The sequence below is a fragment of the Penicillium brevicompactum genome (assembly GCF_028827555.1).
Source record: "Penicillium brevicompactum strain IBT 35665 chromosome Unknown utg000006l_segment0_segment0, whole genome shotgun sequence".
Taxonomy (NCBI): domain Eukaryota; kingdom Fungi; phylum Ascomycota; class Eurotiomycetes; order Eurotiales; family Aspergillaceae; genus Penicillium; species Penicillium brevicompactum.
The window spans coordinates 3090471-3103557 of NW_026623209.1; the positions used below are offsets into that span (position 1 = coordinate 3090471).

At 49.1% G+C, this 13087-nt stretch overlaps 5 protein-coding genes across 5 annotated transcripts; 3 read left to right on the top strand and 2 right to left on the bottom strand.

Annotated features, from left to right (window-relative positions):
* Positions 1 to 586: 586 nt before the first annotated feature.
* On the top strand, positions 587 to 1963 carry N7506_009375 (uncharacterized protein; the record flags this gene model as incomplete). The annotated part of the gene is made up of 2 exons (XM_056958668.1): positions 587 to 621; positions 673 to 1963. 2 exons carry the CDS (start codon positions 587 to 589, stop codon positions 1961 to 1963), a joined length of 1326 nt encoding a protein of 441 aa, XP_056808058.1.
* A 177-nt stretch (positions 1964 to 2140) lies between these two features.
* On the bottom strand, positions 2141 to 7644 carry N7506_009376 (uncharacterized protein; the record flags this gene model as incomplete). The annotated part of the gene is made up of 6 exons (XM_056958669.1): positions 2141 to 3171; positions 3225 to 4219; positions 4273 to 5983; positions 6042 to 6363; positions 6412 to 6660; positions 6721 to 7644. Coding segments are annotated over 6 exons (5232 nt in total), but the record flags the coding sequence as incomplete, so codon positions are not given.
* Positions 7645 to 8350: 706 nt separating this feature from the next.
* Positions 8351 to 9378, bottom strand: N7506_009377 (ankyrin repeat domain-containing protein; the record flags this gene model as incomplete). The annotated part of the gene is made up of 2 exons (XM_056958670.1): positions 8351 to 9177; positions 9216 to 9378. The coding sequence occupies 2 exons, from the start codon at positions 9376 to 9378 to the stop codon at positions 8351 to 8353; spliced, it is 990 nt and encodes a 329-aa protein (XP_056808060.1).
* A 983-nt stretch (positions 9379 to 10361) lies between these two features.
* N7506_009378 (carbonic anhydrase) lies at positions 10362 to 11087 on the top strand (the record flags this gene model as incomplete). The annotated part of the gene is made up of 2 exons (XM_056958671.1): positions 10362 to 10489; positions 10553 to 11087. The coding sequence occupies 2 exons, from the start codon at positions 10362 to 10364 to the stop codon at positions 11085 to 11087; spliced, it is 663 nt and encodes a 220-aa protein (XP_056808061.1).
* Positions 11088 to 12620: 1533 nt separating this feature from the next.
* N7506_009379 (uncharacterized protein) lies at positions 12621 to 12912 on the top strand (the record flags this gene model as incomplete). Its single annotated transcript, XM_056958672.1, has 2 exons — positions 12621 to 12807; positions 12872 to 12912. The coding sequence occupies 2 exons, from the start codon at positions 12621 to 12623 to the stop codon at positions 12910 to 12912; spliced, it is 228 nt and encodes a 75-aa protein (XP_056808062.1).
* Positions 12913 to 13087: the final 175 nt, after the last annotated feature.

The following is a 13087-nucleotide window of genomic DNA, read 5'->3' on the forward strand; positions in this document are numbered from 1 at the left end:
TCACTGTTAAAAGAGTAGGCCAGTCCACCTAGAGTAAGGCACATTAGTATCCATTACCATGTTACATATGGTACGGAATGATAAATGTTTGGTTGAAAGAGCTACAAGCAATGAACCTTTAGTACGGAGTACTTCGGAATCCCTTTTAAAAAGGTGAATCTTAGGCCGAAGTATCTGGGGTCAAATACTTTTGAAACTCCACTGTCACGACGCTTGCAACTATGCGGGGAAGAATGATCCAGGCCTTCTGGAAGAAATGACGTCATTACCGGATACGCGGATACCTCCATGACTCTAGTTCATATTTACCAGGATATTCCAAGGTTATATTAGCCATAATTCTACTGTGGCCTGATAATTCGTCACTGTGATGTAAGACAATTTGGATATTCCCAGACATCGTTCCATCTATAAAGGTGTATAAATATCAATTCTCCCCACCAAGTTGGTAGCTAAGCTTTTTAAGGCTAACTTGGCATTATCGCTCTGTGTTGCACATACTCGCATAACACTTGTACCCATATATTTGTCCTATTCTATTCATATCATCTTCAATCCCTTTGTTTGAAAGTCAAAACCACGAATCATGGCCCATAATAGCTCCGCGCACCATCTTTACCAGTAAGGGACAATTTACCCATATGACTGGTTTATGCAACTAACAGTCTACAGTGTGGGGAATTGGATGCCAGCAGACCACAACGCCCACAAAGAATGGCTAGGTGGTATTATTCGACAAGTCGATAACGACGCACCTTTGCATCCAGTGCTTAAAGAGTTCAAGACCCTAATCGAAACAAACACCCGTGTGTACATGCTGTTGACTTCCATGTTCAAGGAGGTGCCCCGTCAAAAGAGATACGGCCATGATCCAACAGGAAACCCTGAGATCCGGGATTACTCCCACTTCCTGCAGGTCCTCAACCACCTCCTCACGACTGCACCCTCATGGACCGACAAGTCCCATCGCGTCGGCCTGGTCGGCTTGCCCATCAACGCCGTTCTTGATTGGCCAATGGGCACGCCCAGTGGATATGCAGCATTCCTCGATCCAGAAATCAACAAGCAAATCAAAAAGATCTTGAATGTTTGGGGCGAGTACCTTCGATCACCCGCTTCAGCAGATGTCCTCAATGACAGCAATCGCGGATGGTTCGGCGAGACCGGCTTGCGAGACCTGACAGCGGTTGCCAAGATCGGAAGGGTCGCCGCGACAAATCTGCAATTCGAGGGTATGTTCGAATGTGATCCCTCTGTACCAAACCATGGATTCAAGTCCTGGGATCATTTCTTCACTCGCGAGTTCAAGGAGGGAATCCGTCCTGTCGCAGAGCCGGACAACGGAAAAGTGATTGCGAACGCCTGTGAATCAAGACCATTCAAAACTGCACGTAACATCCACGCTCGCGACAAATTCTGGATCAAGTCACAGCCTTACTCCGTCCTTGACATGCTCGGGCATGACGCGCTTGCATCGCAGTTTGTTGGTGGAACTATCTATCAGGCCTTTTTAAGTGCCTTGAGTTATCATCGTTGGCACGCACCTGTCAGTGGCACAATTGTGAAGGCATATGTTGTCGACGGAACTTACTATTCGGAGCCTTTGTTTGAAGGTGTTGGGAATCCTGAAATTGAAAGTAAGGAGATCGATATGGCAGGCCAAGTCACTTCGCAAGGATACATCACTTCAACCGCTACGCGTGCGCTGATCTTCATTGAGGCGGATGAACCGTCCATCGGATTGATGGCTTTCGTTGGCGTTGGGATGGCAGAAGTTTCCACATGTGAAATATCCGTAAAAGAGGGCCAGCGAGTCAGCAAGGGTGACCAAATTGGCATGTTCCATTTTGGTGGATCGACTCATTGTCTGATCTTCCGCAAGGGCGTTGATATTACTGGGTTCCCAGAGCCTGGTATGGAAGACAATGTCCCCGTCAGAAGTCACTTGGCAGTTGTTTCATAGCGGAACCTTGGAAGAACACCAATCAACCAGGTTATCTTGACTTTACTTGTAAGAGAAATAAATCAACCCTGAAGGTACTTATAGGATAGATAAAAACATTCAAGTCTCAATATCGACAGAGGAAGTTCTTAGACTGTAAATACATTGAACTGATTCTAAATTGTGACATGCTTACACGTGCCAAGTAGTTCCAACCCACTGCTCAACCTCGTCACCACTAATACTGTCATCGCTATAACGGCGACGGAAACATCTTCCCCTGTTATTCTCGGAGGAGCGTTGCGTAGTAGCAAGTCTTTTAGCAACCTCATTCGCCTCAAAAAGACTGACCAGTCGTCTCTTTCCAGGGCTCTTCTTTGCATGCTCTTGGCAAACTCGGAGCATGGTAAGCTCGCGACTAGAAGGCTCGCTCGAAACTTTCGGAGCTTTCAGGAAAGACCGAGATTCGCGTTGAAGAATGTCGGTTGAGTTAGCAGCAGAACCGCGCGGGGGCCGTGATGTGGTATCGTTCACCCAAGCAGCAACAGCCATTTCAAGCGGCGTGGTTCCAGTTGAGTTCTCGCGATAGAGTAAATCAGGACGACGTTCAAGCAACATCTCCAAAATCTCGGGCTGGTCTCCCTTGACGGCCAGATGGGCCGGGGTGTTCCCAGCTCCATCGAAAACCTCCAGGTGCTTTTGGTTGCTGGGAATAGCCAAGTCCAACATCACACGTATCATGGAAGTCACAATCCGATAGTTCGACTTTGGCTCAGTCGATAAAGCCTCTGGATCTCCGCGAATTTCTGCCTTGGATTTGTGTAGATTCTGGTAATATTGAGGCAGGATATGGAGCCAGTGTGTGAAGGGTGTTCTTGCGTTTTCTCCTGCACGTTGAACTAGCATCGTGGGGATCAAATCAGCATCCAATAACCCGACGAGCTCCGTGAATGTCTCAGATTGAGAGCAGAACTTGGCATTTTCGGAATAAAGAAGCATATGGAGAAGATTGTTTGCTTGGCGATCTCGTGTTGCCTGATTAGCTCCTGCGGCTATCAATGTACGAGCGAAGTTCGTCCGGTGGAGGGAAAATGCCAATGCCAGAGGTGTTTTTCCACTTTCACATTGCACCTCCAAGCACTCTGGGTGGAGGTCAACCAGGTACTTCACAAGACGCTCTGACTCTTCAGATGGGTTGGACATCACTGCGCAGTGCAAAACAAGATTGTCTGTCAGGTTGTTAGTAAAAGCGATTTAGTCATGATGCCATGTTGGTACTTACTTCGTGTCTGCAACCAATTCAGAACAGATCCTTCAAGACCAAGCTTAGATTGGCTGATTCGCTTGACCTCCTTTCTGTCCAGGTGAGAGTTCACACACTCAAGATAGTATCGACCGGGCGCGGTTCCCAAGAAGAACTCGGTGCTGGCAATATTTCCTGCAAAAGCAGAGATCAAAAGAGGCGTAGGCGAGTCAGAAGGCTTAACTGTCCGAACACGACCTGCGTTTGCCCAATCAGACCGCTTCGCGCCGCGAATGGATAGCCCTTGATAGTACTTGGCATCCTTCGGCTCCTCAACCCCGGAGTCTGCACTTAGTTTGGCGAGGGGAAGGCCAACTGCGCTAAACTGAATCATCTTTGCGATGAAGTCGGTCCTTCCAAGTGAAATTGCCAACTTGAACTCGCTCTCGTCTATACTGTCGATTTGGTCGCCTTCAAGGCTCTTCACAGCACCAAGAAGCCAGTTCAACAATGCAAGATCATTCGTGTAGATCGCATATTTGACGAGAGTGTTCACATTGGGAGAGCGTCGTTTTCCCCAAGCAGACAAGAAGTGGTTGAACTCTTCGGGCCTGTACTCCTCCAGGAAATCCGAAGCGTTGAAGTTGGATTGAAGAGCTCTCAGAGGACTCACTTCACTTTCAACCTGGGTGGTGGTCTCCCCGACATTATCATGAGTAAAGGTCTCGTCAACAACGTCACCCACAATGTTAAGGTTGTCTTCATCGTCATCATCGTCGTCCGACTCGTTCTCTGAACCAATCTCGAATCGAGTGTGACCGCGGGATTCTTTAGGTTTGTATTGCTGACCGAGAATTTGTAGAATTGACTTCGCAACGTTGAGGTGACCTCGCATTACCGATATCGAAAGGCAAGAAAGCATGTTGTTACCGGTAGTTGCCAATTCGAGCGGTTGCTGGCTCGCATCAGGTCCCCACATGCTGAGTGTCAAGGACTTGATCGTTTCAAGATCGCCGTTCCAAGCTGCTTCGAACCTGTAATTGCAGAGTTAGCACAGTGATTTCATAGCGAGTGATAGGGATCTCACAGCTGAATGTATGCATCCCGGCGGATATCAGTAAGACCAGGTTCACTGAAATTGTATTCAATCTTGAAAGTCTTGCTGGTGACTTTCTTGTGCTTGTGCTGATACCCCTCTCGTGGCTCATGATGTTCCTCGTCAGGGTGAAGCTCTCTCCAAGTCTTTGCATCTCGCGACAAAAGCTCTTTTTCCAACCTTTCGTAATCAAGTATCAAGCTGGCAACAGCGTCCCTCTTGCGTTCGATTCCGGGGTGGTTGGTGCGCGACTTCTTCTGGTTTTCATACTGCGCTTCGGCCTCTTCGCTAGCTTTTCGGGAAGATTTCAATGCAAACTTGGCAATAAGTCTGCGGTAACTGTCAGATGGGAGGTTGCCCAAATAGAAGTCATCGTCTCCCTCAAAGTGGATAGGTGTGTGAGAGCTGCAGCAAGGGTGCCACTCCTCTTGTGGTTTCATAAAGTTTCGCAAGTTTTGAATCCTTTCTCGGGTATAATCCAAGAGACTTTGACCATCAGTGTTCCATCGGGACTTGGTCTCAGTATTAGAACTAACGCCCCGATTGAGCATCTCAATCGCAATGAGTGGAAGGTCGTTGGAGACGGCTAGGAGAATTGGCTGACGAAGACCCTCCATCAAGCGGTCCTCGAGACCACCAAAGTATCTCTCGTTGGGATTGGCAGCCTTGAAAGCTTTGACAAGCTCGTTGAGCTCAAATGCAGGCTTTGCACCTGCATCGAGTAGCTTGAGCACCATTTCGGGCCTCCCGTCATTCAGAGCTGCCGTCAAGGCAGATGAGGAAGACGGTGACCAGCTCGATCCGCCTACAGTCAAGTGATTGAGGGCTCGCTTGACTGCTGGCATATCATGTTCAAAACAGATATCTAATAACTCCTCCATTCTACATTGGACGCTGTAGTAAACCGTGGTCTTTTGCGTCAGATCAGCTTGTGCGGGAGAGGCGCCAAGCTCCAACAGAGCACGGAAAATCTCAGTTCGCTTCTCTGAGGGAAGTGAGAAAGCAAGCACCAAGTTAAGAATTGCTGCCTCGGGCTTTCTGTTGTAGTCGTTGAGAATTTTGACAGGCATGAGGACATCGGCACCAAAGGAAGAGACTAGCTCTTTGACGACATTTGTGTGGCCATTGAGCATGGCGAGGTGCAACGGCGAAGCGCGACTGTCCCACGCCACCACGTTAACGTCATAAATGTCGGGCTCAAGATCATTCTCCTCGAGCGTGTCATAGGTGGTCGATGGTTCTTCTGGCTCAACCTTGACATAGGATGCAGATGTATGGGACATGTCTTCGTCTTGATCGTCTGCGTCACCCATTGGCTCGTCCTCTTGCGGCGAAGCTTTGCTCGAGTCTTTTTCCAAAGTGGTTTCCTTCAACTTGTCTTGCTTCTTGAGCTCTTCCTCCTCGTTTTGGTTGCTTCTTGTGAGCAAGATTCGAACAACGTCAACGTCTCCTCGAGAAGCAGCAATGTGGAGAGCTGTTTTGCCATCGGCCATGCGTGGAATCATCCGAGCTCCCTGGTCCACGAGCGTTTGGACAATCTCAGGGGTAGAGGACATGCAAGCTAGCTGGAGGGGAGTTCTTCCCGTGTAGTCGCGACGATCTGGGTTCGATCCTTCCTCCGCGAGGCAAGCTTGCACGCCCTTTAGATCATCTGCGACAATTGCCTGGCACAGTCGTTCAGTGCGGCCAACATATGCCATTTCTGAGGAGGAATGTCAGTAAAAAGCTGTGAGTAGATTGATGGAAAGATATTGCCTTACCGGTCCAGTCGGTCTCGGTGATTGGGTTGAAACTTCCAATTTCCTGACGACCAGGGTCATCTTTCATGAAGCTGATGTCACCGGAGACATAGATTTTGCTTTCTTCTTCGGCAATTTTCTGCTCTTCCTCGGTGACGGGCACGGGGCAAGCGCCACAACAGTCACGGATGACATGCTCAGCCTCTCCAAAAAATGCCGGGTGACGATGAAGATAAACGTCTCGGTCTTTGGGCTGATTCCATTGGGCGTTGAGGAGCAGGTCTTTCGTATACAGCATCTTCTCAATCTTCTTGGCGTTGAAGTTTCGACCGTACGGGATAGTCTAGAGGATGATTAGCCTGGGCAACATCAAATCGGGTGCAGCACGCACAAATGTGTTGTAATCAGAAACTTGGTCTTGCTCCTGCCACTCTGGGACCTCATCCTCCCAGTCATCCTTGATATTTCCCCGCAATTCCTTTCCTTGGCGACGTCGCATGTACACACTGAGGGCGGGACGACCGCGCTCCTCGCGTCGCTTGCTGAGATATGCATCTCGGTCATCAGATTTCGGAAGTTTCTCCAGAACGAGAAGGCGAGCAAGACCAACAGTCCGATTGAAGGTTCGCTCAAAGATGGTCTAAATCATTAGTCAAGAACAATCACCAAAAAGCACACAGACGCAATGCAGGGCTCTTACCGGATCAATCCTGGATCGGTCGAGTCCGGGCCAGAAAACTTCGAATCCACGGTGGGAATATTTGGACAGCCGGTTCTCATAGGATGGTGATCGGCGAGTCAAATCAATCTGATTGACTTGAGTAATGTATGCAGCAATTGCACGCGGGGAAGCGTAGACCTGGCGGCCGTCGAAGGCAGCGCACGAAACATCCACGTCGAAACCAGTCAAAATCTCAGCTACCGAACGATAGATTCGAAGAACAATCTGGACATGACGATTTGGGTACTGCGAGGCAATAGTAATTGTGTTTTTTGTTCGCACTGTAGTTGTTTCATAAAGAATCGTGTTCTTGATCTGGTCCTCAATGTGCTTGATCTTCTCGATTGCTTGTTCCTCATTCAAGCCATACAAGAACAGATCAACGTCGGATGCTGGGGCAAATATATCGTGGTAATACTTGCGAAGACCACGCTTTGAATTGCGGTATTGCTCTGGTACTGGTAACAAAGAAGTGACCACCGCACTGCCAGCGGCAACCACGTTCGACCAATCTATGTCGCTAAGACAGCCTTCGGTGAACAAGGCGAAATTCTTCCGGAACTCTTCCACTGTGGGAACAATGGCTGGTGAGCCATTTGGCTTCCGATCTTTCGCGCTCAGTGGCAGGAGGTACTTCTCTGTTTGCTCTGGTGTTTCAGATGCAAGATCACGCGCCCGAATGCGAAGGTCGTTGCAGCCAGTCGGGTCAAAGATTGGTACAATGTTGATATGATTGTCTTGAACCTCACGGCTCAGTGGCTCCTGGGCAAACTTCTTGCGCATCACTGCATCGAATTCAATGTATGGCTTGATCAAATCGGCCATTGGCGTGGTTGGTTGCGATCGCACATAGTCGACAAATTGATTGTGTTGCACAGGTAGGGATGGTAGAGTGGATGCCATTTTGTTGTCGTAATGGCTTATGAATATACGATTAAATATAAACAGATGGATAGATGAGAAACTCCATAGATGTGTTGATGTTTAAGTATCCATGGATCGGGGGATTCAGGGTCAACCTAATGCGGTTAGTCTCAGAATGACCCCCCGGGGCCAGGCAACCTTAGGCAGAAGACCCCACCCCCTTCTTTTGCAGCCAATCAAAATGCGTTTTGCATGTCCGCCAAGCATCACCACAGGCATCAAACGAGCTCTCTCCACATATGCAAGGCTTACTAGGTCATTTTGGGAATAGTGCACCTTGACTGCCTGGGAGCTTAGTTATTGTCCAATAAGTTTCTCACGTCTACAAGCACAGCAGAACAGCTTCGGTGGCAAGAAACTGCACGGGCCGTATTGCAACTGAGACCAGTTCTTGAATCCATTCTCCTTTTGCCACTCGCCTACTTATTGGTGTTCTTTGAAGTTCTTTCGTTCATTTCTCTAAAAGGTGCTAGTGAATCTGATCAGGTTTGATCACCGCCACTGCGTGATGAGAGAGTTATCATAACATTTGGCGAGGAGCTCCAAACCAATGGAACCTTGGAATGCGATGATAATTGAGAGAATCTGCACTATTCCCCTTCCAAGTTTGAGTATTGCGTCAATTCGGAATATACTGTCCATTGCCTCTCTACGTATTCGCATCATGGACTCCAGATGCTGGCTCTCACTCCCTATACTCCGGCGGCGGAGCTGAAACTTTTGGTGTGGAGGATGATAAATCACCCTTAGACCGCGCCGCCGCTTGATTGCGCAAAAGCATCCTGACTTTCGGATCATTGGTGAAAGTCTCGGGAGTACAGCCATACTTGTCCTTGGCATCAACGGAGGCCCCATGTTCCAGCAAAAGATGAATCATCTCTTTAGTTCCCTCAACCCATCCACGCCTATCCGTGGTGATCGCATTGTGAAGAGCTCCTTGCCCATCTCTCCCTTTCAACTCAATGTCAACACCATTCTCCAGAAAGATACGAACGATATCTATCTTCCCTGCTGTTACCGGATTGAAAAAGAAAGGGATTTTATCTTTATCACATGCAGCTAGAAGATCCGGATAGTTGCTCAAGAAAACTTGAATAGTTTTCTCATGGCGCTTCGTAACCGCGTAATGAAATGGAATGTGTCCATCGTAATCTTTCGAGTAGACTTGCAGAGAAGGGCCCGTCATTTGCTCCCAAAAGGATCGATTCAAGTTCTTATCGTGTTTCAGAAGAACGTCGCAGACATCATGATGCCCCTTCATCGCCGCCAGGTGAAGTGCCGTCTCGTTCCCATTCGCAGCTAGTGTGGGAGCGTTGAAATCGAGAAGAAGTTGAACGGTCTCTGCCTGTCCATATAAAGTCGCGACTTTGACAAGCCTAGTGGATTCTAGCTCACTCATGTCGGATATGTGACGGCCGCATTCGAGGAGTAACCGAACAATTTGGCTATGACCTCCCTTCGCGGCGAGAAAGATCGGAGTTGCATTGTTGCCATCCCGGACATGGGGCAATGCTTTTTTTCCAGAAGAAGACGGGCAATCTCCCAATGACCTTGTTTTGCTGCATTGTGAAGAGCGGAAGTTCCGATCTCATCGACGGTATTTGGATCTACCCCTTGATCTAAGAGCACAGTGACAAGATCGAGTTGGCCCTGATCGGCTGCAAGAATGATGTTGTTGACGGACTCGCTGTCTTTGGATTTCGAAGTAGTCATCTTGATTGCGACAAAGCTGTGATTCCAGATTCAAGTAAAAAAGTAATGACATTGGATTTCTTTTGGATTTGGGGCACCAAATCGCATTTATCTCATTCTGGCACGGATCAGCGACTTTGGTCGACCTCGCGGAATACACATCCTTCTTGTCCTAGCGTGGGGATCGCCAAGCCTTCCATGGCCCGGGGTCAGTTGCGGACAAAACCGAGGGATCTTTTAGAGATTGCCTACCCATCATAGAGGCATATGGTTATTTTTCAGTCTAATGAATGAAAAATCTCACCATTTTACCAGATAGTCGGTGTTGCCAATTAACCTTTCAAAGCAGAAAACCGAGGGCGGGCGCCAGAGGCCTCGAGTGATGATTATGGACGTAGGACGGGTACTCCGTACTGGGTACATCAGTAGATATCCTACCCAGTGAACTGTTCGCTTGTTCCCATTTTCGTGTGCACCAACGTTAACCAGGCGGTGGTTGCAAGTACTCCGGGGTAACTGTGGGTGCATCCAAATATGGTTTCAAGTTACTCTGGTAATCGTAGCCACGTGATCTGCTCTTTCAGGTTCAGCATTGCTGCTCCCATGGAATCTGTCGACATGGTTGATATAGAGTCAGGTACATCTTATCAGCCGAGAGATCGTCATCAGAAACGTAACCCCCAAGGTGTCCTCGGTCATTGAAAGTACCTTGGAGGGATCTGGTGTGGGGTATTGCAATCCTGGAGTAAGCTAAATTGCCCCAGCCAATTGTGAGCGAGTGATCTTTTGCATCAATCCAGCCTGTGATGAACTTGGTAGAATGACAATCCCACTGTGAATGCAATTGAACAGCAATTGCATGGCGAGAATGAAGGAGCCGATCTCGGGTGATTACGTGGGCACCCCGCCCGCCGAGGCCCTCAACAAATTGATGAAAGTCCCCACCTCAAATAGATGAAGTCTGAAATAACCCCAATCTCTCTCCAACCCTTTCATATTACAAAATGGCCGACCAACCCACCTACACCCTCGATCACATCTTCGAGAACAACAAGAAATGGGTTGACTTGAAGAGCAAGGCCGACCCGGCCTTCTTCGACAAGCTCGCCGCGGGGCAGAAGCCCAACTACCTGTGAGTAATGACCAGCAACTCAGTCACAGTGTCACGACTCCAGATCACACTAACAGCAACCAGGTACATCGGTTGCAGCGACAGCCGTGTCCCCGCCAATGAGATCATGGGCCTGGAGGCCGGCGAGGTCTTCGTCCACCGCAACATCGCCAACCTCGTCCCCAACACCGACCTCAACGTGATGTCCGTGATCAACTATGCCGTGCGCCACCTCCGCGTCAAGCACATCATCGTCTGCGGCCACTACAACTGCGGCGGTGTCAAGGCGGCCCTGACCTCCGCCGACCTGGGTTTGCTGAACCCATGGCTCCGCAACATCCGCGACGTCTACCGCTTGCACGAGGCCGAGCTCGACGCGATTGAGGATGAGTCCGAGAGATATAACCGTTTGATTGAGTTGAACGTGGTGGAGTCTTGCCGCAACATCATTAAGACTGCTGCTGTTCAGCAGAGCTATGATAATGATGAGTTCCCCATCGTCAGTGGATTGACCTTTGATCTCCGCGACGGCCTCCTCAGGGACCTGAACATTGATTTCGAGGGTATGCTGAAGGATGTGAAGAAGATTTACAGCTTGTCTTCTGGTCCCAAGAAATAAATGTCGCATGTTACCTTAGTACCCCAAGATAGATTGAATGCAACTGTGGGAGTTTGAGAGATTCGTAATTTCAGTCCGGTTGATGCTCACAGGGGGAAGTGAATCGATTGGAAGTATCCGGGTATGGGAATGAGAGAATTGCGGATCAAAGTCGTTGTTGCGATGACAAGTCGATTCTGTCATTCCGTCAATTGATAGGATCGATCCTGCGGTGCATCATACACCATCACATGTATGCGCAGGTTGCCCCCTGCGATTGCACCGGATACCTCCGGGAAGGTGCGTAATATGTTCAATTGCTCGAGCCCATTCAAGCGGACAAAGAATCGGTCAAGTTACCTCAACCACGCTCCTTGCAGCCCATCTCGTGATGCTGCTCTCACACGACGGCACCGATGATGGCCACAGACGACGATGTGCTTCACCTCCATCGAGTCAGTACAATTGAGGAGGTCGCCAGGTATCTTCATGTTTCCCATATCCTCAGCTCCACTGACTGGTTGGTTGAGATGTTGTCAACATGGAATTCTCGAAGACTGGTGTCAGAGCATCCAATCCACAGGACTTCCGGTATCGTCTGTGGATGTTCTAGTATATGCTCGGTCTCAAGTGGGTTAGTATTCAACCCTCTCAGGCGTGGTTGGCACCTAAGATCGGCGACCGAATTTGAGGCAGCGATGTGATGAAAAACTATAGATCGAAATGGTCGTGTTTTGGGAATCAAGATCAGATCACATCCCAGGGAGTTGGGACCCGGTCCTGACAAAGCATCTCCCAAAATCTTGGAAGAATGAATCTTCAGTCCACTGTAGGCTCGGCCCTCCACCTTATAAGAACGCAGGGCGCGTTCGGCCCCTCGCCGACGGCGCCCAGGGAAGCCTGGTTCCACCAATGACGGGGCAAGTAGAGGCACGGATACTGCCGATCTTACAGGAATGGCCCTCGGCTTGACTCTCAGCCGTTCGGGCGGTCCTCGTTTGAGGAGGAGATCAACCCTCTCGGATCTTCGGCCAGGATCAACTCCGAATAATTGCCGCTTCGGCCGAAAGCACCCCATACTGCACGGACCAGAGGCTCTTATCAACCAGAAAACAGCCTTCACTGCTGTCCAAGTGGTTGTGAAGAGCAAGATGACCCTAAATTGGTGTAGCAATATGGAGTAGATATTTGAGGATAAAGCGCGTGGTACAGGTCACGCGACCGGAATGGTAGACATTGGAGGTCAGGACTCGGCACGGTGCAAGACAGTCCCCACTAACACTTCAACTCCGGGATTCTGAAAGACAGCACGTGATAAATAGAGCGAGAGGATAAAATTGGGGGTTTTGCTTTCAAAGATTTGTCTTCAGGGGCATCCTTCAAAGTCAAGGCGAGAGGCTCCCGCACCCAGAAACCCATATCGAAGCAACCAGATCTACTCCCCTCAGGTAAGATACTATCATGACACCCCATCTCTTTGTGACTATGCACTCAACACCAATCTCGGTAGACTGAGCGTCACGCCGAGATCACCGTCTATCATCGCCGCCCAAGATGATCATCACTCGCGGATTCTCTCTCACCAACTTTGTGATCGCCAGCTCCGCATTCTGCTTCCAAGTCTGCGTGCTATATCCATGGCATCACAGGCTCGATGAAGAGTTTCGACAATTGAAAGAAGAACATCTGCGACTGCTGAAGGAAGGCGAGAGCGATCGGCTTCGGGAGTTGAGGAGCATACGTGAGTGTCTCGAGGCGAAACAGGCTGGGACAAATTGAGCAATCATTTCTCCCTTGCTTCCAAGGTTGTAATATACCTGATGTGATCGTGGAGGTCAACGCGTAGGCATCAATATAGACATTTTTTATCCGAGCGTCACCGGAGTTGAGCACCATGGCTATCTGATCTGGTTTTACTTTGTTTTTCATCAAGTACCCAAGCTTTCAACATTGGGTCGTATCATATTCTATGTCTATGTCTAGAATCTCCAGGCCGTATTTTCAAATCATTCATGGGCCAG